General features: G+C 40.6%; 1 protein-coding gene across 1 annotated transcript in view; it reads right to left on the bottom strand.

Moving 5' to 3' along the window:
* LOC126252549 (ras-related protein Rab-28-like) overlaps positions 1-25071 on the bottom strand; it is a 100924-nt gene that overhangs the window by 28270 nt on the left and 47583 nt on the right. The window contains exon 5 of the mRNA XM_049953448.1: positions 24445-24524. Coding sequence (XP_049809405.1) covers positions 24445-24524 — 80 coding nt within the window. The remainder of the gene's footprint in view (positions 1-24444; positions 24525-25071) is intronic.

Here is a 25071-nt window from a genome sequence, read left to right as displayed (position 1 = left end):
AAAAAAAAAATAAACAAAAAGAAACATAATTTTTCCTTACATACAGAATGTAGATGAAGTTATTCCTATTATTTGTACTGTCACACAGAAATGCTAATCATTTTTACAGTCAACTGCGTAATGGAAGAGGCAGCCATTTAGATATGAGCCCCATAATAAGTAATTTATCTGGCCTTGATATTCAAATGACACTTATCAGGAATAAAGCACCCCGTTCAATCAGATTTAACAAGAATAAAACATACAATTTCACTTAAATATAAACGCTGATTCATTTACAGTATTCAGAGCATTTAATACTTAATTCTTTTCTAAAAATATTCTCTCAACATGGTGAATGCAATATTTCTTTACAGTGGGTTAGGAACAATTACAGCGAAAGTTGAGAGAAAGAGTCGTAAACATCTGGGATCAAAGTCTGTTGTCCCATGAAGAGAGAGCTTTCTTTAATGCAGAATAAAACATCACAGCAGTACTGCAAGCATTATTGGGAAATTCTGTACTGTATCATAAAAATAATGGAAATCAAATACCATGCATAAAAATCTCAAAATTCCATGAATCAAGTATTATTACTTATGAAATAAATGAACTTGAAATGAATACACTTGAAATGAATGAACGTGTAAAGCTAAATGATATTCAACTCTCTGATGACATTAGCAGTGAGACAGATACCATAAAATTAAAATAATTGCCTACTAAATTTAATGAATTCTTCCTAATACCAGCCAAAAACACAGGGACAAAAACGAACTATCAAATGAAGACCATTAGACAGGCTTTGCACACATTGCCAACAGATGTCAGTTTCACATCATCTTTACACAGATAATGAAATCATTGCATCTCTGGCTATTAGTACCTCTTCTGGTTATGGTGATATTTTATCTAAAGTTCTAAAATCCTATTATGACATGGTAGCACACCCTTGAGTCACCTTTGTAACCATTTGATGAGTCAAGGCGCATTTCCTGAAAGACTGCAATATGCTGTAGTAACTCCCACTAATGAAGTTGAGATAAGCAAATGATCTCCAATTATAGAACCTCTCTCTGTTTTTCATGTTCTCAAACTTTTTGAGAAGTTAGCTTACAATAGAATATTGAGCTACCTTTTCGGGGATACCACTGTAACAGCATATCAGTTTGGCTTCTACAAAGGCTTCTCTACTGAGAAATTAATATAATTGTGATCTCACAAAGTCATTTTTGCTAGAACTGTACAAGAAAAAAACGCCATTTTGGCATTTTCTGTGCAAATGCACAAATCATAAGATTCTTCAACATAAACCAAAATGGTATGGCATTAAAGGTCTCTCTCCTAATGACAGAAAACAGAGGGTCATGTTAGTGAATGGTATGACCTGACTAAGATTATGTTTTAGTTGGGAAACATAAAATATACTGTCCTCCAAGATTAAGCACTTGAATCTATCCTTTTCAAAGTATTACCAGATGTGACCAAGGGAATAATGGAACAGGCTTACAGCTGGTAACAGTGAACTGCTGAATCATTAATCTTATAAAAACTCATATTATGAATTTTAAAACAAATAAAGATAACTTACAGACGTTAGAAGCAGAGACCAATGGACATATGAAGGCGACACTGAAAATTTTTTAAAATCATACAAAAATTTGTTTCAGAAAACATAACTGACCTTATCACTTTTCAATATGTTCCCCTTTAACATCAATACATTTTTGCATTCAGTGAAACCAGTCATTAAAGCAATGATACCACTCTTCCTGAAGACTTCAGAAATGAGGCTTTTATAATTTTCTGCAGCTTCATCCGAAAAAAGTGACTCCATGCCATTTATCTTAAATTTTTGGGAACAACAAGGAATCACAAAGTGCTAGGTCAGGGCTGTATGGTAGAGGGCCCAAGAGTCTGACCTTTGGGACATCCAGATTCTCAGTTGTTAGCTTTGCTGTGTGCAACAATGCACTATTGTGATGTAAAATTAATTTTCCTTATTTGTGTTTCTCATGAACTATTTTTTTTAAAAACATGCAGTAAACACACATTTGTGGACCAACTGGTGGTAGTAGTATGTCTATTTACAGTGTTATAGTAGCTACATGGCCCCTTTTACAAAAGAAAACAACCAACAATAATCTTACCAGTACTATGAATCCATGTACTTATCAACAAACTCATTGAGCAGACTGACTTTTACTTTCAGGATCATAACAACAAATACAAGATACACCATCAGCAACAATATTACAAACCAAATATGAAGTGCCACCTTGGTATTTTTATTCTGTTTTTCTGCAACACTCAATCCATTTTGTTTGACTGAGAGTCAGTTTATATATAATCCATTGACAACAAAGTTTTTCTCACATCTAATTGTTGATGCAAAATGTTGTGGATTTGACTCAAATCAATACTCAATGTCAATCTGATACATTCATAAGACGTCCGTTGATCTGCTTCAAGTGGCTATTTTGGACACCCTTCACGAAATTTGCTACTAAGAAAAAAACCATTCTCTTTTGAATTTGCTGTACCAGTTGCCTCAGATGGAGCTTCTTTGACAAATGTATTTATAAGGCAATCTTCATACTGGTACTGTTTCAATATTAATGATGAATTAAAATCATAAAAAATCATAGCCTGGAAATGTTTTCTAGTCAAATTTATTTTTTTATGCACACAATATCTTAAAAAATGATATAATAATTAGAAAACCGTTAGAGCAAATCGAACAAATTGCATGGCAATCAGCTCACAAAAATTAGAAAGCAGCTATCAAATACAAATTTCATTAGTTTTTGGAGCCATGGCATTCTAAAATTTTTCAGGGTTTCTCTTGTACAGACTGTATGTGTGAATTTCCTAGCTACCCAGATGAATAATAAACCAATGAGGCACCAGCACCTGGGTAAATCAACAGAAAAGCTCAGTTCTTCTTGCATTGCACTTAGAAATAAATGCCATCTTTTGAATTTGCAGCTCTTGTATTTTTTTCCGTGTTTGCAGTAAAAATTATTGGAATAGGTTCCACCTTTTATGCAAAGTACTGTTTTCTCTTGTTGCCCAACATGTTTTGGCACCTCTGCGCCTTCATCAGTGGGCTTCGTTTATTGAAAAGCTAGATTTTACATTATAGGGTTTTGCAGGACCACTTGTATGGTGTCATAGGACACAACAACATCGGTTGCATCAAGTTTTGTTAAGTGAAAAGTTATTTGCTAAATCAAAATCACACAAAGCACATTGTGTGTGTGTGTGTGTGTGTGTGTGTGTGTGTGTGTGTGTGTGTGTGTGTGTGTGTGTGTGTGTGCGTGCGTGTGTGCGTGTGCGCGCGCGCGCGCACACACACACACACTCACGCAATCGCTCTCAGAACATGAATGAAGAAGGATCTGTCACATTAAAATAGGACAAGTTATCAGTGCAGGACACCATACAGCTGGCCCTGCAAAACCATATAACGTAACATCAAGTTTTTCAATAAACAAAACCCACGGATTATGGCACAGAGGTACCAAAACATGTTTGGGTAACAAGAAAAACCAGTGTTTTGCATAAAAAGTGGAATCTATATCCAATAACATATATACATATGTTTTTTGGTACTGCTAGCATACTTCGCAGCTTCCACTCAGTTCTGTGCTATGGCCTAACCTTCTGGGGCATTGCAGTGAAGCTGAAAAGGTGTTCACTCTACAAAACCATGCAATAAGAATATTGTGTAATGCTGAAAACCGAACATGTTGCAGAAGCCTCTTCAGGGACCTATGGACTGTTACACTTACATGCCAACATATAAATTATCTAAAGGTATTTTTGGTTTATAATTAAAGTGACAGTTCTATGAAAAGGTTAGATTGCTACTCACCATATAGGGGAGATGCTGAGTCGCAGACAGGCACAACAAAAAGACTGCTACACATGTGAGCTTTTGGCCAAAAGGCCTTCTCCTAATGTAGAAAACACACGTAATTCACTGTTTCTGGCCACTGAGGCTGGATTGCAAGAAACTGTGCATGTGGGAGAAGTGATCTTGGTGGTGGGGGTAAGGAGGAGGCTGAGGAGGGGTAGCAGGAGAGAGAGAGGGAGAGAGGGAGGGAGAGAGAGAGAGAGAGACACTAGTGGGTGCATTGGTGGAATAGAAGGCTATGTAGTGCTGTAGCGAGAGAAGGGAAGGAGATACATGAGTGAAGGATAGGGAGCAGCAAAGGTTAAGTTGGTTGGTTGGTTAAAAAGAGGGGGGACGGGACCAAACTGCTAGGTCATCAGTCCCTTGAAGGTTACGGCCAGGGGGGTTACAGGAACATGTAGCATGTTGTGTTGAGCAGAATGTTCAGCAACTGTGGTCCAGCTGTCTCCCAGTTGCTGAACATGCTGCCCAACATACTTTACTTCAATGACTGCTTCACAGCCTGTGCCATTTGGATCCATCCTACCAACATTAGCTTTTCTGAACTGCACAGGTGAAACTCTCCCTGCAAAATATACTATGTTCCCGTAGCCTGCCTGGCATCCTTGACCTACCTCTCCCCTTCTCTGTTTCCACTCCAGCACTACATAGACTTCTAGTCCACCAATGCACCCACTAGTCTATTCTCTCCCCCCCCCCCCCTCCCCCTCCTTTACTTCTCCGCTTTTCTGCTCCTCCCCCCCCCTCCCCCAACCCATTACCCTCTCCCTACTATGACCCTGCATGGTCCCACAAGCAACACTATACCCAACCGCAACCTTCTATCCTTCCCCCTCTCCAGCCTCCTCCTTATCCTCGCCACCCAGGATGCTTCTCTCATCAGGCTCAGTTGCTAGCAGTCCAGCCTCAGTTGCCAGAAAGTGTGTGTGAGTTGTGCTTGAGTGAATGTGTGTGTGTTATCCATGTTAAAAGAAGGCCAAAAGCTGTTTCTGACAGTCTTTATGTTGCCCCTGTCTGTAACTCGACTTCTCCACTATGTGATGAGTAGCAGTCTATCCTTTTCATAACATTGTTATTATTCCATTGTGGATTTTCCATTGTTAAATAACTAAAGTGAATTTATGACTAACTCAAAAGATTATGATTTAAATAATGAAATACTGTGCCAGCTACATATTTTTTCATGCTTAGCACAACACTTTCTTGAAACACATCATGCTAAGCACAAAAAAATATGTAACTGGTGTAGTGTTTCATTATTTAAATCATGAATGACACAGTTGCAGGCTAGCCACAATAAATTTATTATGATGAATGAAATTAAGCTAAAATAGGTTGCTAGTGGACATTGGACATGGTATTTAAAAATAATCAAATATTTAAACATTTCTATAATTTACCAAAATGTTTGGACTCAATTATGAAAATCCCGTATAGTAACTCTAATGCCTCCCTTTACATTAGACAAGTGCCAATGCACTGTATACAGACAGTTTATAATGGTCTGTGTAAAGTTACATAAATACTTCAAAGTATTAGATGAAAACAGCAGCTGAGCTGTATAAGAGGAATAACATTGCCTTTTTTAAAAGTCTATGTTTTTCTCCTAATACAAATAAACAAATATGGGGTAAATCCAAACCCCACTAACAAAATTTTGGAGGTAGTTCATGGATACTTTCTTAGTATTCTGGTACAGGTAATTTGTGGTCTCTGGTGGCTCATTACAGAGTTACAGAATTCCATCTGATTTCTTATCCCCATTCATCTATGTTTCTGCAGTGCACCGAAAATACTTGCACAACAGTGAAAATGTTAATGCCTTGTTTGGGGGGAAGAAAAAAAAGGGGGGGGTTTCCATTCCATTCAGTCACTGTATCAATACCTCTTGTTGACAATAGTAATGTCCACTTTATTCTTTGCCTTAAGCTTTAGCAATAATAATAATAATAATAATAATAATAATAATAATAATAGTACTAAAAGCTGCCTAAGAAAAGCTCGTAGAAGAAGCTTCCAATAAGTGTAAGGCAGCATGGGATGGTCATAAAATGAGAGGAATCTGTTAGCTACACCAGAGCTCAGCTTGATCCCAGGAATTAAATGAGAATTTTGTAAATTCAGTCAAAGAAATAGCAGACAGAATCAAAGCACCAGGCCCATCTGCAAATGACCTGCTTAGTGCCTCACTACAGTATGTCATGTCAGAGCCACGAGTTATAAATGTGTCCAATTTCTCAAATTCCTAAAGTATGGAATGTTACTGGTTGTCCAATATATTAAAAAACACCTGTGCTCTTAACCATTGGTTTTTGTTTTTGATAAATGCTTAGAGACCGGAGCCTTTCTTTATAAGCGAAAAAATCTCAAAAGATGTTCCAGTATTTAAAAAAAGATGATAAACTGTTATTAAGTTACCTCTCAATTGTGCTAACAGTTTTGAAGGTATTTGTGACAATATTGTACACCCTATTAAGCACAGCCTGCTCAGTGAGAATCAGTTTTGTTTTTGAAAGGACAGAAATATCATTATAACTAGAAAATGTTGATTTGCTTTAACAGTTTTTCAAAGGAATAAGTTTGTGTATCTTGTTTTGTGTGAGTAACAAAGCTGGAGGTCTATGGCATATGTAGTCCCATACTGCCAGTAACTTCTCCCAACTTAGATGACAGAAAACTGTTTGCCTCAACCAGAAAAGGATGTTCCTCATCATTTAAAATTAACACTGGGTTTCTGTACAGTTCTATCCATAGACCATTCTTTATCATTACTGCAATCATGATATGCCCCATCATGTAGCTCAGTCTCCAATATATTATGCTGATGAATGACACTGCATATCATGCATCAGGTAATTGTGGCTCTCAATTAGAAGACAAGGGAATCACTTAATTTTTCACTGAAATGGTTTACTGCTAATAAACTCCTCTGAAATCCAGTCTAAACACAAAAGCTCCTTTTGTGGCTGTCAGAGAATTCATAAACTAAATCTGTTAAACTCTTATATGTCCATATTGATTCCGAACTCTGTTGAGAGAACCATATCAACCATGTTTTGAAAAGATATTGTGAGTAACTTACCTCATGTGGAAACTAAGAGATGCGGTGAACAGTGATTACCTTTGTGTGATGTGCTTTGGAATCTTCCACTCACTTACTTCTTATGACCTGCTTGTCTGGGGACATTCCCCTCACATAATTAACATTTTTGGGAAAGAAAGCGAAGCACATATAACGTGTAAGAAGGTTGCAATGGAGCGTAGTTGTCCTCTCTTTACTAAGATGAGAGTACTAACACTTGTTCACCTATAAATTTATATTTGTGCCATTTACAACAAAATCAATAATAAAGAACTTATAGTCAGGGAAGAAATAAAGCACATTTAACAACAAATGTTCTGTCACCCACCCAACCTTTACAACATCCTAGTCCAATGAGGAAGGCCCAGTGCAAGACCTGCCCAATCCACCCACAAAGCACTTCCTATTGCAGTGCTGTCACAGGTATATGCTACCCCATCAGGGGCCGGGCCACCTGTGAAAGCAGCCATGTCATTTACCAGCTCTTCCGTAATCATTGCACAGCTTTTTACATTGATATGACCAACAACCAGCAGTCCACTAGGCTGAACAGCCACCATCAAACTGTGGCCAAGGGCAAAGTAGACCACCTTGTGGCACAACAATCAGCTAGCATAACATGCTTGACTTCAATGGCTGCTTCACTACCCAAGCCATCTGAATCATCCCCTCCACCACCAGCTTTTCTGAAATGTGCTGATGGGAGTCACCCTTATAACACATTCTCCTCCCATTACTATCCCGGCCCCAACCTATGGTAACATACTGTCCCCACACCCTCCATCCAACAGTTTCCACCCCCTCTGTCCTATCATCTCCTTCCCAATCTCGTCTCCCAGACTCTTTGCCACCCTCTGCCAATACACCTGCCCATATTTCCCTCTCCTCTCCTTTCCACTCCTTTCTTCCCCTCCTCCCTGCCCCACAACCCCTGACACCACACCTTTTGGCATTCTAGTCCCTCCATGCTCTGCCAGACAGTGTTCCTCTGTCCCCCCCCCCCCCCCCCCCGCCTGTACACTACTATCACTTCCCCTTCCCCAACCCCTTCAGATTGATGCTGCCATCCCACGTAATAGTTGCTTCCTGGCCTGAGCTGCTGGAGTTGGCGGTCATGTGTGCATGAGGTGTGCTTGCTAGTGTGTATGAATGGTGTGTGTTTCTCTTTTGTCAATGAAGGCTGTGGCCGAAAGCTTTGAATAAGCGTCTTTTAATTGTACCTGTCTGCAACTTAACGTGTCTTCTTTACGGTAAGTAGCAATCTATATTTCCTACATTGTTGATATTCCTTTGTGGATTTCCCATCGACTGATGTTGCTAAGGCAAGTTTAGGTATAGTAGTTTTTTTCATTGGGGGGACTGCAGTGGCGTGGGCGTCGGGAAAGTGGATCAGGCTCATCAGTGGTTATGTAGGATTTGCAGCAGAGATAGGAAGATATTGGAACAGGGGAGGGGGGGGGGGGGGAATTGCTGCCCTTCAGGCTGAGATAGATCAGGCTAGGGAAGATCTGGACAGGTTAAGGAGGGAGAAGGGCAAAGAGAGGTGGGAAGTGGCAACAGGTAACAGAAGGAACAGGCCTAGAACTAAGTCTGACAGTTTTGTGGTGAATGTCAAAAATAAGTTTGATCTGTTGCTTCAATTGGAAACTGATGAGCCTCAAGCATAGGTAGGTGTAGACAGGACACAACAAATTTTCAATAGGAAATTGAAAAAGAATGTAGGAAAGTCATTGAAAAGGAAGAAAGTTTTGTTGTTAGGCAGTTCTCATGCCAGAGGTGTAGGCCAACTTCTGCAGGAGGAATTAGGACCAGAATACCAGGTCACAAATTTTTTCAAACCAAGTGCTAGTCTGGATCAGGTGACAAGAGGATTTAGGTTCACTCCGTAAAGGATTTACCAGGGAAGACACCGTGGTTATTGTGGGAGGGCCAGGGAACAGTATCGACAGAGATCCTGGGTACAGTACAGAGTGTGACCTGGTGAAGATTGCATCAGCATCGAGATACACCAATGTTGAATTTGTATCTGTCCTGAGACGCCATGACCGGCCTCATTTGAACTCTTCTGTTGGGAGAGTTAATTTGGAGTTGGAACGGCTGCTTGGGTCGGGTGCGGAGGCTCATATTGGTGTGGTTCCTGTTGATTCTCTCAATAGGTGGGACTATACCAGGCATGGCCTACATCTCAACAGGAAAGGTAAGGGTAAACTGGCTGGGGTAATAGCAGGAAATTTAATGGGGGGAGGCACTGCCATGAATGGTAAAATACCAGTGGTTACAGGTGTTGGAGCAGCACCTTTTTTAGGATAGGTAAGACAGAAAGATGTCAAGTTCTATGAGAGGTCAGGATTGAAACAAATCTTCAGTTTAGGAAAGAAATTAAACAGCACAATTCTAGCACATTGGATCACCAATCACAGCTGTCAATTATAAATTTTCACCAATCACCAGAAATTTTATCTCCACCAAGTTGTATCTCAGTCCTAGGTAAATGCATTGATGAATTAAAGTCACCCAACCCAGTTCACATAATATGCCTCTCTGAACACCATGTGACCACTGGTATAGGAACTAGGCCTAAGCACAATGAGAAACTCAGACAGGAGAGTACTGCAAATGTTAGAATAAGGAAAAATTCTCATAAAAGTATAATTAAAAATAATGTAAGTACATTTCATCAAAATATTGGGAGTTTAAAGAATAAAATAGATGAGCTTGTGGTTTGTTTAGAAGATTTAGAAGCTGAGGATGAAATAGATATACTATGCCTGTCTGAGCATCACATTGTTACTGATATGAATAAGGTAAATGTAAGTGGATATAAGCTCTCTGCACATGTAATTAGAGAAAATATGGAGAAAGGAGGAGTTGCCATATATGTCAAAAGTTATCATTGTGCAAAAAGTATAGAAACAAAAAAGTTTTGTGTAGAGAAACATATAGAAGCATGTGCCTGTGAGTTTAAATTAAATAAAGGCACATTTATAATTGTAACTGTATATAGGTCCCCATCGGGAAATTTTTATCTATTTCTGAAAAATTTGGACTCCTTGTTGTGCTATCTGTCAGACAGGGGGAAGCAAATTATTATTTTTATTTATTTATTGTTCCGTGGGACCACATTAAGGAGAAGTCTCCATGGTCATGGAACGAGTCAATACATGAAATTATAACACGATTGTAGAAACATATAAAATGAAATATAAGAAAGATATTCAGTTGTAGATTGTAGAAACAGATAAAATGAAATATAAGAAACATATTCAGGCGACAAGTCATTAGTTTAAATAATGAAAATCAAGAATGAAACACTGGAATTTGCTTAATTTTTTAGCTCTTCCAGGAGCTCCTCGACAGAATAGAAGGAGGGAGCCATGAGGAAGCTCTTCAGTTTAGACTTAAAAGTGTTTGGCCTACTGCTAAGATTTTTGAGTTCTTGTGGTAGCTTATTGAAAATGGATGCAGCAGAATACTGCACTCCTTTCTGCACAAGAGTCAAGGAAGTGCATTCCACATGCAGATTTGATTTCTGCCTAGTATTAACTGAGTGAAAGCTGCTAACTCTTGGGAATAAGCTAATATTGCTAACAACAAATGACATTAAAGAAAATATATACTGTGAGGGCAATGTCAAAATTCCCAGACTATTGAATAGGGGTCGACAAGAGGTTTTCGAACTTACACCACACATAGCTCGAAGAGCCCGTTTTTGAGCCAAAAATACCCTTTTTGAATCAGAAGAATTACCCCAAAAAATAATACCATATGACATAAGCGTATGAAAGTATGCGAAGTAGACTACTTTTCGTGTTGAAATGTCACTTATTTCAGATACTGTTCTAATGGTAAATAAAGCGGCATTTAGTTTCTGAACAAGATCCTGAACATGGGCTTCCCACAACAACTTACTATCTATCCGAACGCCTAGGAACTTGAACTGTTCCGTCTCGCTTATAATATGCCCATTCTGTCTGATTAAAATATCAGTTCTTGTTGAACTGTGAGTTAGAAACTGTAAAAACTGAGTCTTACTGTGATTTAGCATCAAATTATTTTCCACAAGCTACGAACTTATTTCATGAACTACATTATTTGATAATGTTTCAATATTACATACAAGATCCTTCACTACCAAGCTGGTGTCATCATCAAACAGAAATATTTTTGAATCACCTGTAATACTAGAAGGCACATCATTTATATAAATAAGAAATAGCAGTGGCCCCAGCACCGACCCTTGGGGAATGCCCCACTTAACAGTGCCCCATTGGGACTGAACATCACTACCACTCTCAATATTGCGGAGAATTACCTTCTGCTTTCCGTTCTTAAAGGAAGAGGCGAACCAATTGTAAGCTACTCCCCTTACTCCATAATGGTCCAACTTCTGCAGTAATATTTTGTGGTCAACACAGTCAAAAGCCTTCGTTAAATCAAAGAAAACACCTAACGTTCGCAACCTTTTATTTAATCCGTCCAAAACCTCACAGAGAAAAGAGACTACAGCATTTTCAGTTGTTAAGCCATTTCTAAAACCAAACTGTACATTTGACAGCAAATTATGTGAATTTAAATGCTCCAGTAACCTTGTATATACAACCCTCTCAATAACTTTAGCAAACACCGATGGCATAGAAATAGGTCTATAATTGTCAACATTATCCCTGTCTCCCTTTTTATAAAGTGGCTTCACTACCGAGTACTTTAATCGGTCAGGAAACCGACCACTCCTAAAGGAAAAGTTACAGATATGGCTAAGTACTGGGCTAACATACATGGAACTATACTTCAGTATTCTGCTAGATACCTCGTCATATCCATATCAGCGCACACTCCGCTGCAGAGTGAAATCTCATTCTGGAAACATCCCCCAGGCTGTGGCTAAGCCATGTCTCCGCAATATCCTTTCTTTCAGGAGCGCTAGTTCTGCAAGGTTCGCAGGAGAGCTTCTGTAAAGTTTGGAAGGTAGGAGACGAGGTACTGGCAGAAGTAAAGCTGTGAGTACCGGGCGTGAGTCGTGCTTCGGTAGCTCAGATGGTAGCGCACTTGCCGGCGAAAGGCAAAGGTCCCGAGTTCGAGTCTCGGTCGGGCACACAGTTTTAATCTGCCAGGAAGTTTCATATCAGCGCACACTCCGCTGCAGAGTGAAAATCTCATTCTGTTCTTAAAGTATTTTTGTTATCTTCTGTCAGCATCTTTGGCTCATATGTGAAAGCAGGCAAACTATGGAGTTATACACTGTAACACCACCCCTAAATTTTGGGTGTTACTAAATTAAAGCAGCTCCACTGAAACTGTGTATTAGGCAAGTGAGTAGGCACAGAGGTGCTGATATATAATTTAAGAAGCAACCCTGTTTGTACACAGCAAGGCAGCCAGGTTAAGCTGCACAATTGTGCTGACATCGCAGAGAGGCCACGCAATAACAGGCCCACCTGCAGTATATTCCCACAATGTTGGATCACAGAAGTATTGATCTGTACATGCCTGGAACCAGTGTAATGGCACAATAAGACCGCTGGTAATTGCTATAAATATCCTCTGTTTCTAGCCTATGCCTATGATACGAGGAATCTTGCAACACGCTGCACGACCTCGGATGCATGTCAGGCTCCAACACACTATTGGCAGCCAGCAGTCAACACTGGTCTGGGCAGCCAGTGCCACCAGAACACCTCATGATTCTAAGCCTTCCCTGCAGACTTAGGTGACACAATGGGAGCCATCACTCAGGTGCCACAGCAGCACCAAATTTCTGCCTCGGAGGGCAGTGGTTCACAGACAGGGTGGTAATTCCACCAGCCTTCCACACCAGTGTCAGCTTCTGAGACCCAGTAGCCATGTCCATCTATGGAAATCCATTGGATATAAGTGTCACTGGCACTGCTCACTCATGGTGCATAGTGCTAGCACATGTAGGCACTGCTGAGTGTGGTAAACAGTATTGGCAAAGCAGGACATGGAAGTCTAATGGCTATCTCATAACCACAGCCTTCCAACATCACTGGCATCGCTGATGGACCACACACCTGCAGAGGGTGAATCTGGGGGTGTCAGAGCACTCTGGAATTGTAATCTAAGACAAATAAAATGTGTTATCTCTTGCAGTGAAGTTTCCCTAGCCACCCATTGCCAACACCACCACCTGGAAAACCCGGTACTCAACCACCTCTACACCATAGCTGACCCCAAGTCTGGCCACTTTTCATAGATATGGCACCTCTTATATTGATTTTATTCAGTATGCTGTGCAGGGCTATATTGAATATGACAGCAGAAAGACTGTCATATTGCTTGACTCTTTTATTAAAGGCAAGGTTTTCACATGTGCTATGGAATATCTTTACTTTTGCTCTTATCTCAATCATTGTCATTCTGATTACATTTATTTAGTTTAGCACATACACCAACTTCTCTCAGCACTGTATAATTATTGCCAATTTATGCTGTCAAAGGATTGTTTGAAATTGATAAATAGGAAGTGCAGAATTATATTATGGTCATAAAACTTTTCCATCATTTGTCTGATCAAAAATATTTGATCAGTTGTTCCTCTGTCTGTACGAAAACCACACTGATATTCCCGAAATATGCCTTCTACACACTTCTGTATCCTTAATAGTGAGATACTTCTGTAATTTTTACATGCTGTTCTATCCCCTTTCTTATAAGTGGAGATCATTAATCCAGTTTTCCATGCGGGGATTTGATTGTTTTTCATCTTGTGGACACCAGAGAAACTTCTTGCAATGTTGGCTCTCTCATGTCATTGCCTGCTTCCAGCTCCTCTCTTTCTTCATGCAAGGTTGTCTGTTCTTCTTCTAGGCTGGTTATAGTGCATCTTTGAAGTATTCTGTCCATCTGGTCACTCTCTGCTCTTCCTCCCTTATCATCTTCGCATCTTAGCTCAAAAATGCCTTTATGTTTGGCTGGAATCTGCTCCTTATTTTGCCTACAGCATGATAAAACTTTCTCATTTCACTCTGTTCCTTTAGCTCTCGAAATTCCTTCTTTATCCATTGTCTTTACTTTCTTTTGCACAGTCTGTTAGCTCTTCTCCTTAATTCTCTATACACAGTAGTTCATATTGTTTTTGGTTCCTCTTTGTGACAATCTCATTATCGCCATTTTCTTTTCCTCTACTGCTAACCTGCAATCTTCATCAAACAATTCCTAGATTATTCTACTTGTTCTCACTGCTATTATTTCTTCTGCAGCGTCCTTAATGGATTTTCCAATTCTGCTCCATCTTTTGCCTACTTCTGATGGTAGGTCTTCATTACTCAATTTCCTACTTAGTGTTGGTTCATATTTTTTTATTTCATATCAAATGTAAAGTTTGTCTAAGTTCCAGTTCATCCTGTTTTCTGTTCTACTGCTATCTGCTAACAATTGCTTCTCTCTCAAGATTGATTTTACCACATAGTGACCTGAATCACATTTTGGTTCTCTGCAGCTCAATTCGTCTATAACTGAGGCGCAATTGCAGGCATTCACTAAAATATGATAAATCTGGTTGATTATTCCTTTGACTGCAGACTTTCAGGTACCCAGATAAATCTTTTTATGCGGAAAGCAGGTGCTCTTAATTATAAAATTATTCCTTGCTGTGGATTGGCACAACAGACTCCATTCTCATTGTTTTCTTGTGCACTGAATGTTTTCCAGAGACTCCACAGTGATGCTTTGCCTCCCATTGCATAAAATTTCCTACTACTAACACAAAATCATACTTATGTACTGCACAACATACTTCTCCCAGGTCTTCACAGAACTGTTCTTTTATTATATCATCCTTTTCTCCGTATATGCATTTACTACTGAAATGTTCCTAAATTTCCCTCTGCAAATTCTTTCATTTGTGGTTTAGTTCTAATAAGCTTTTTCTTGCTTTCCTAGTTATTATAAATCCTGTTCCAAATTTGCAAGTTCTTTCCTCTGGTCAGCTATATGCTAAAGGGTACTCAGGTTTGTCAGTCTACTCATTTTTTTGACATCTTATTTCCTATAGCCATACATCATTTTCTTGCATCGTCCTCATATTCCATGTTGCTATTGTGAAATCCTTTGTACATTTGCTTTGCTGGGATGTATGTCTACATCTACACTCCACAAACAATTTTGTATGCTTGGCATCTGCAGCTGTTGAAGGTCATGAAGAACGAAAACATCGCTGAAAGGTGAGGACCTCCAATGGGGGGAGCCGCGTGAACTGCGGCACAGCACCTCACGCTACCCCGTACTGAAAATGTGTGTTATTACATCCACATTATTTGCAGACTTATACTCACAAAAAAGGGAACAACCCAGCACTCTTAGTCTCATGTACATTGCAACACAGTGTCCATGTCATAGTTATTATTTACCTGGGCAGTCAGTGTTTCCTGTTGGCCAGTGAAGGTAGGGCCTACTCTTGCAAGCAGTGCCTTCCATACATAGTTAGAGATGGTAAGAAAGAGGCCTGGTTAATTTATTCTACTTTGCACCTATCAATTGCACTATTTTCACTGTTAATTTAATTGGATAGATGAAAAGATCTACTCACCAAGTGGCATCAGAACACACACAAAAGAAAGTTATAATTAGGCAAGCCACTGCAGCCAGTGGCTCCTTCTTCAGGCAGAAGGGCTGAAGGAAGAGGATGAGGGGCGAAGGAAAAGGACTGGAGAGGTTTACGAAAAGGGATTTATTTTAGGAAAGAGTAGGGTGTGTGTTCTGCCACTGCTTGGTGAGTAGGTTTCTTTTATCTATCCTGTTAAATTATTTTGTCAAATATTGATTGTTTTCATTGTTATTTTTTCACTGTTAGCTCTTTTATGGGATAATATCTTCAAAAGCAGTTTTAGCTTTCAACACTCTCTCTTTTCTTAGAGATACTTGCAGATGCAATGGATGGCCAGTAAATCTGTTTGATCTATCTGGCAACATTAATAGGGGATATTACATGGCCCACCTTCCCAAGTAGCCTTCATTAGCATACACTTTTTAAATACTGACAATATTCTCAGAATGGCAATACATTGACTAGGTTGTTGGTTTGACCTATGATGGGTTAATGTAATAATTTTTATGAGTATAAGTCTGCAAATAATCTTTACATAATAGCACAAATCTGCAACACAGTTTATACTTCAATTCTTAAATAAGTAGGTTGCACCTGAAGATCGGGAGGAGGAGGAGATTAGTGTTTAACATCCCGTCGACAACGAGGTCATTAGAGACGGAGCGCAAGCTCGGGTGAGGGAAGGATGGGGAAGGAAATCGGCCGTGCCCTTTCAAAGGAACCATCCAGGCATTTGCCTGAAGCGATTTAGGGAAATCACGGAAAACCTAAATCAGGATGGCCGGAGACGGGATTGAACCGTCGTCCTCCCGAATGCGAGTCCAGTGTGCTAACCACTGCGCCACCTCGCTCGGTGAAGATCAGGCTAATGCCATGAAACCGGTAGCATAGTCAATTAAAACCAAGTTTTACCAGCTGTCAGTGGTGTTTTCATTCATCAGATACTCTGCAAGCAACTTTACAGTGTGTGGCAGAGACTTCTTTGCGTACCAGTGTCACCCCCCCCCCCCTCCCCCGTTTTCCTGCTCCACAGTCACATATGGTTTGTGAGAAGAATGATTGCTGGTAAGCCTCCGTATGGACTCGAATCTCTCAAATTTTAACTTCATGGTCTTTTCACAAGGTATATGTAGGAGGAAACAGTGTATTGGTTGACTCTACTATGATGTTCACTCTAAGAACTTTAACAGTAGACAATAACATGATGCAGAATGCTGCCTCTCTTTCGGTGTCTACCACTTGAGTTGCTGAGCATCTCTTAGATCCTTTCATATTTACTAAATGAATGTATAACAAAACGAGCTGATCTTCTTTGGATCTTTGCTATTTTCTCTATCAGTCCTATCTGGTAAAGATCCTATACTGATGTGCAATATTTAGGTATTGGTCGAACAAGTGTTTTGTAAGCTACTTCCTTTGTTGATGGACTATATTTCCGGAGGATTCTACCAATGAATCTCAGTCTGGCATCTGCCTTGTGATTAATTTTATGTGGTCATTCCATTTCAAATTGCTCCACAAGCATACTCCTAGACATTTTATGGAAGCAACTGCTTCCAGAGATTGTTCTGCAATTTTGTAATCATACAGTAAAGGGTCTTTCTCTCTATATACACTCCTGGAAATGGAAAAAAGAACACATTGACACCGGTGTGTCAGACCCACCATACTTGCTCCGGACACTGCGAGAGGGCTGTACAAGCAATGATCACATGCACGGCACAGCGGACACACCAGGAACCGCGGTGTTGGCCGTCGAATGGCGCTAGCTGCGCAGCATTTGTGCACCGCCGCCGTCAGTGTCAGCCAGTTTGCCGTGGCATACGGAGCTCCATCGCAGTCTTTAACACTGGTAGCATGCCGCGACAGCGTGGACGTGAACCGTATGTGCAGTTGACGGACTTTGAGCAAGGGCGTATAGTGGACATGCGGGAGGCCGGGTGGACGTACCGTCGAATTGCTCAACACGTGGGGCGTGAGGTCTCCACAGTACATCGATGTTGTCGCCAGTGGTCGGCGGAAGGTGCACGTGCCCGTCGACCTGGGACCGGAGCGCAGCGACGCACGGATGCACGCCAAGACCGTAGGATCCTACGCAGTGCCGTAGGGCACCGCACCGCCACTTCCCAGCAAATTAGGGACACTGTTGTTCCTGGGGTATCGGCGAGGACCATTCGCAACCGTCTCCATGAAGCTGGGCTACGGTCCCGCACACCGTTAGGCCGTCTTCCGCTCACGCCCCAACATCGTGCAGCCCGCCTCCAGTGGTGTCGCGACAGGCGTGAATGGAGGGACGAATGGAGACGTGTCGTCTTCAGCGGTGAGAATCGCTTCTGCCTTGGTGCCAATGATGGTCATATGCGTGTTTGGCGCCGTGCAGGTGAGCGCCACAATCAGAACTGCATACGACCGAGGCACACAGGGCCAACACCTGGCATCATGGTGTGGGGAGCGATCTCCTACACTGGCCGTACACCACTGGTGATCGTCGAGGGGACACTGAATAGTGCACGGTACATCCAAACCGTCATCGAACCCATCGTTCTACCATTCCTAGACCGGCAAGGGAACTTGCTGTTCCAACAGGACAATGCACGTCCGCATGTATCCCGTGCCACCCAACGTGCTCTAGAAGGTGTAAGTCAACTACCCTGGCCAGCAAGATCTCCGGATCTGTCCCCCATTGAGCATGTTTGGGACTGGATGAAGCGTCGTCTCACGCGGTCTGCACGTCCGGCACGAACGCTGGTCCAACTGAGGCGCCAGGTGGAAATGGCATGGCAAGCCGTTCCACAGGACTACATCCAGCATCTCTACGATCGTCTCCATGGGAGAATAGCAGCCTGCATTGCTGCGAAAGGTGGATATACACTGTACTAGTGCCGACATTGTGCATGCTCTGTTGCCTGTGTCTATGTGCCTGTGGTTCTGTCAGTGTGATCATGTGATGTATCTGACCCCAGGAATGTGTCAATAAAGTTTCCCCTTCCTGGGACAATGAATTCACGGTGTTCTTATTTCAATTTCCAGGAGTGTATTTGCAGTACATTACAATTGTTTATGTTGCAGCTCAATTACCACTCGCTGCACCAAGCATCAATCCTCTGCAAATCTTCCTGCATTTTGCTGCAATTTTCCAGCATTGCGACTTCTCTGTACATAACAGACCATTCGTGAAAAGCCTCACTGAGCTTCTGATGTTATCTACTACATTGTGAAAAGTAAAGGTCCTGTGATACTCCCCTGGGGCACATCCGAAGTTACTTTTACGTCTGAAGACTTGTCTTCATTCAGAGTGAATACACGCATTTTGTTTATTAGGAGTGCAGAGCTGTATCTAATGCCTTTCGGAAGTCAGGGAACATGACATCTACCAGGGTGCCTGTATCTACCGTTTTCTGTGTCTCATGGATAGACAGAGCCAGGTGGGTTTCACATGATTGTTGTCTTTGGAACCAATGTTGGTTCCTACAGAAGAGATTTTTGGGCTCCAGAAATATCAAAATAAGTGAGCATAAAACACGTTACAAAATTGAATGACCCTTCTTGAAACCGAGAGTCACCTGTGCTTTTTTCCAATCATATGGAACATGTCACTCCTCAAGAGACCTATAGCACACTGCTGTTAGAAGAGGGGCAAGTTCTTTTGCATACTTTGTGTAGAGTCGAACTGGTATTCTGTCAGCAACAGCGACCTTTCCTTTGTTGAGTGATTTCAGTTGCTTTTTTATTCCTTGGTACACTTACTTTGATATCTGTCATTTTGTCATTTGTGTGACTAAAGATGAAACTACAGTGTTATCTTCATCTGTGAAACAGTTTTGGAAAACTGGCATTTCTCCAAGACATTATGGTCAAAGAGTGTCTGGACAGATGGCTTTGATCTGTTTACTGATTTACCATAAGACCAGAACTACTTAGGATTTTTTGCCAAATTGGTAGCTACAGTTTTACTTTTGTACTCATTGAAAGCTTCATACAAAGCCCTCCTTATGCTAATTTTGCCTTCATTTGTCATGAAGCTTTCTTTGCTTTCGTAACAGTTTCCCAACATGGTTAACAATCACGGTGGGTCTTTTCCACCCCTCACAAGTATGCTTGGGACATACTTGCCTAAAGCACACTGAATGATGCTCTTGAATGCTGTCCATTGATGCTCAACAATGTCATTACTGGAGATGAAGTTTTTGTGATTACCTGTCAGGTAATCTGAAATCTGTCTCCTGTAGCTCTTCCTGCCTTTCTTAGTATTACTATTTCAAGCCATATTCTGTGATGCTGTAATAACCTTATGATTGTTGATTTCCTATTCTATGCTGACTTGATTAGTTCGGGGTCGTTTTGTTACCAGCCACCCAAAGATGTTATTTTTACAAATCAGTTCTCTGACTAAACTGATATTTAGTTTGTGGGGTACTCAACTGTGTGGTTATCAGTGCCTGTACAAAGTCCCATTCTGTACACTGTCCGATCTTGCCACTTTCCTGAATGATGATGACATGAGGAGGACAACATAAACACACAGTCCTCAGGTGGAGAAAATCCCCGACCCAGCTGGGAATCGAACCTGGGACCCTGTGATCCAGAGGCAGCAATCCCGGCCACTAGACCACAAAGCACTTAGAAAAATTACACATGATTCTCTATCACTATTACCCATTCTAATCACTTGAGTTTCAGAGTCTGGCAAGTCAAAATCTCTTATGACTATAACATGATCAGGAAATTTACAAGAAATATTCTCCAAGTTTCCCCTCAACTGTTTTGCCACTGCTGTTGGTGAGGCAGGAGGTCTATAAAAGCATACAATGAGCATGTCTGATCCACTCTTAACACTTATCTTCAATCAAAGTATTCATATTCTGAGTCCGTGCTGATATCACTAGATATTACCATATTTTTTTAATGCCATAAACTCACCTCCACCACCAGCGTTCAACAATATTTGTGATGATATTCCAATTAGAATTTCACTGTTATCAATCTCTGGTTTCGGCCAGTTTTCTGTCTCAAGTACTACGGGGGCACTGTCTGTTAGCACTGACAACTCTATGGAAATGCCGCTCATCTCAGTTGTTAAGTTACTTATCAACCAAGATCAGTCGCATTTCTATCAGCCACTGCATTGTCCGTGGTGAGAGGTAATGCCTAAAATTTGGCGTTGTCATCACACCCTTGACACTAGTTCTCGGAATATTGATTTCCCTAATGATTTCCAAAATGGAATGATGATGATGTTTGGTTTGATGGGCACGCAACTATGCGGTCATCAGAGCCCATACAAAGTCCCAATTTTTACACAGTTCAATTTTTTACACAGTCTAATCTAGCCAGTATCACAAAAAATGATGATGAAATGATGAGGACAACACAAACACCCAGTCCCTGGGCTGAATAAAATCCCCAACCTGGCCAGGAATCGAACCCAGGACCCCATGATCCAGAGGCAGCAATGCTAGTCACTAGACCACAAGCTATGCACCCAAAATGGAATGTCCCATGCATCTAGCTCCAACTACCATTCTGCTTCAAAGTCTGATAGTGCCCATACAGCCACCATGACATCGGAAACCTTTTCACATGAATAATATGAGCACAAACGACAGGTATGCCAATGCACTGCTCTTTTATATCTTGTGTACTTGATACCACCACCACGTGTATATGTGCATATCGCTATTCCATGGCTTTCGACACCTCACTGTATTTAACGCAGGAGGAAACCATCATGACAATTATAACAGGAAACTGCTAGTACTAGGGAAAGATATTTGGTTCCCTTTGTCTTATACATGCGAGACGACTGCTATTGTAAGTTGTCCTAAATGTGTCTGCAGGTTGCATCACAGCTGTAGTATCTGTCAACTGACTACTGAAATAACTGCTGCCATGTACTGCCTTCAACAGAAACGACTTGCTTTTGTACTGAATGTCAAGATGGTCATTAACTAGACGCATTCCCCTCACAAACCATTCCAGTAAAAATGCAGTTATGGTGAACCTGGCACTTCTGTTGCATGCTGCCCTTCATAAATGCACAAGCAGTGGGAAGTGGTGGGTAGCATACATGATGAATTGTGAGATGGTTGTCTGTAGCCAATCAGAACACTTGTTCATAATTTCCTTGGTTTCATAAATAAAGTTAATTATTACTTTATTCTATCGGGTTACAATTTAATCATATCATCTGACTTTTCGGCAAAACTGGAAGTAAGATATACAAGTCGGTTACTGCTACAATGAATGTTATCTTGGGCCAATCTATTATGGTAATCACTCTGAAATTTGTTGACTTCGCCAACTCACAATGAATTTGACACATTCCAATGTGACCTAAGCCTTGGGCTTTACAGTCTGTCAGCATGTCGTATTTTCTTAAATTCACATCTGTTGGCTTCACCAAGTCACAACCAAACTGTCACATTCCAGCCTAACCTCATTTTTGCAGCAGATCAGTGTCAGCACATCTAGTTTCCTTCTCACTCTCAATCTCGAAAACAAACTTAATTAATTCACATGTTCTACCAAAAGAAAACTACAGTTTTGTCACCTCACTGGTTACTGACATCCAACTCACATGTCACTTCCCATCAGTCATCACACAGTTGCCAACTGCAGCATTCAACAGAAGATCCAGGTACACTGTAACTGCACTTTAGCCAACATTTCAGTCTTCTCCACAACTGAAAAGAGGTCCTTGTGGGTTACTAAAAGCTAAATCAGACCAACATTGTTTCAATATTACTCCTCTACTACTCTCTCTTTCTACGCTGGATTGTGATATGCAGAGTTCACCTCTATAGAAGGACTCATGCAAGTGGGTTTCGAACTTCCTTACTGATTGAATTCTCAATAGTCCATATTTCTGTCTCTATCTGATAATCATTTCTTTATACTTTTGCATCTGTTTCCCTAAGTATCTAACTAGTCTTCATTAACTTAATTCAAAATGAGTCTAGAATCATCAAATCCTGTAAAATTTCTTTATTATTCACAATTTGCTTCCTGAGCATATTATTGTCTCTGTAGCAAACTATATTATGTAAGTGTAAATAAGCAGCAAGTTTGCTTTTGATATGAATGTGGATAATTTCTACAGAAATAACTTTTTTACATAGTTTCTACTCCCTATTATTATGTTTAAGATTGTTCTGTGTTATTAACGATAATTGCACACAATTGAAAGAGCTAAAATTGTATTGTTGAAAGTATTTCAATGGTTTCTGTTCAATAATTGTTATGCTACAGTCTTTCATAAACTGCAAAGCTGGTGTAATCATATTCACATTACCTTAATTACCTTCCAGTCCAATTCAGCACTCACTGAGTTATCACTGACATTCGCCTCAAGCACCAATCACAACTGCAGGTTAATGCTTCACAGTGAACAAACTCAGTTCTAGAATGAAATTTTCACTCTACAGCAGAGTGTGCGCTGATATGAAACTTCCTGGCAGATTAAAACTGTGTGCTGGACCGAGAATCGAACTCGGAACCTTCGCCTTTCGCGGGCAAGTGCTCTACCAACTGAGCTACCCAAGCACGACTCACGCCCCGTCCTCACAGTTAAGTTTGGAAGGTAGGAGATGAGGTACTGGCGGAATTAAAGCTGTGAGAACGGGGCGTGTGTCGTGCTTGGGTAGCTCAGTTGGTAGAGCACTTGCCCGCGAAAGGCAAAGGTCCCGAGTTCGAGTCTTGGTCCGGCACACAGTTTTAATCTGCCAGGAAGTTTCAAACTCAGTTCTACCTACATAATTGCATTTCTGAAATAAATGCAGGGAACCTGCGATTATCTAAGCAAATGAAACCAACAAGACAACTGCACATTGTGGCCAGTCAGTTGTCATGAAAGCAGCGCACATTTCAGTTGGCACCTGGCTCTTTCAAAGAGGACATCATTATTAATTTCCAATATATTATCAAAGAATAACAAATATATTTCACCGACTCAAAGAATTCCAGGTGCCAAATTGTCAATACTGCACCTCTACTAACTTATTTATTTTTTTAATGAAAAAAATTCTGCTGTACACTAGGATTTGGAACTTTATGTAACTGTAATTAGTACAAGTCTGCAAAAGAAGTGAGTGCTACAGCCAAACTTTGGGTGCATCAAATTTTGAGAGTCAACACAAATAAGTTTGTGGCAAGCCCTGACAGAAAAAAAGAGCGTTTTTTTTTTAAACAAAAACCATAAGCGTTTAAGAATCGTGTTTATATAAAAATAATTATAAACAAAGCTAATGCAGAGTATAATTCAACCTGTAACGGTCAAAAGCTGAAAATTTCATTTTATACCTTAAGGTAAAACATTAATGTGCAGGTTTTTTGTTTCAGTGATTTATTAAATCTATCATAAATACAGTCCAAACGAAAAATAATAGTAATTACAAATATTTCTGTACAGTTCAGAGTCGTCAAGGTACGTACAAATTACAGTGCTTGTGCAATACAAATTTTTTCAAGTGGTTGTTTGCACTAATTTTCAATGTGACTGTTAATACCAGGCTGTCGGACTGTCTGTCACCAGCGTATATAATTACTAAAGTTTATCAACTCCCTCTCATCTAACGGCATGGTTTCCACTGCCACAATAACGGCAACAACCAAATGGATTGAATAGTAAAACTGAATTACCAACGAATCTCTTTTTATTACTCATATCCCATCCAACAGAAACTTTCTCTGTAACATGATTGCACGCTTGTTTTGACATTAAATCCAAAATCTGTGATCAGTTCACGGAACGTTGTCAACACCTAGACAAAGTATAGTTTCCAACAGCTGGCGTTAATATCACAAAATTACAAAGCGAATTCCGTTATCATCGAGTAGCTTGCAAGTGATCTTTCCGTCCTCGAACGACAATTACGTGTCTATGTACGACCTGAAAGCTCTCACCTTCCCTGTAGCGGGTTCCCCCAGTACTATAATTCGTAATTGTTTCTCAGTTAGATCATCTTCAGAATCAGACATACTTTCTGCCCAGTTTCAAAGCTAGCCTGCGTACACTCGCTTGTTACCTGTCTGTTACTAATATGAATATGTGTTTAACAACAGGACGAAGAGTCAGAATACCCTTCATCACAGTATCAACGTAAACATTAATCGGCCTTATCTCTGGTATTTCCGTGAAGGTAGCAAAGAAGAGACTTGTCATACGTCACAAATGTCCAGCCGAAGTACGTCATCTTAAACAGCCCAAAACATTACCCTTCCCCGTGACTCCACTCTGACGTGTCTGTGCTCGGTTGGGTGCGTTGACTGTGTGAAGTAGTTGCTTCACAAAAATGTCAGTTTGCTTGTTTAAGGAGCAATATTGTCTTTTGCATGCATGAATTATAGTTGCACTTTATACTTTTATTGTAGTGGTTTTATTTGTATCATTTGACTTTATATTTGCCTACCTTATACAGTGTCCGATCTTTCTCTCCTTTCCTGTGTTTATTCATTGCCTTTCACATTGCGAACGCTCCAACAACCGACCCCTGTTGTGGCAATGGTCTCGTCCTTGCACGATACAAGCCT

The sequence above is a fragment of the Schistocerca nitens genome, chromosome 4 (genome assembly GCF_023898315.1).
Source record: "Schistocerca nitens isolate TAMUIC-IGC-003100 chromosome 4, iqSchNite1.1, whole genome shotgun sequence".
NCBI classification, from domain to species: Eukaryota; Metazoa; Arthropoda; class Insecta; order Orthoptera; family Acrididae; genus Schistocerca; species Schistocerca nitens.
This window is presented reverse-complemented; position numbering and strand designations above follow the sequence as displayed.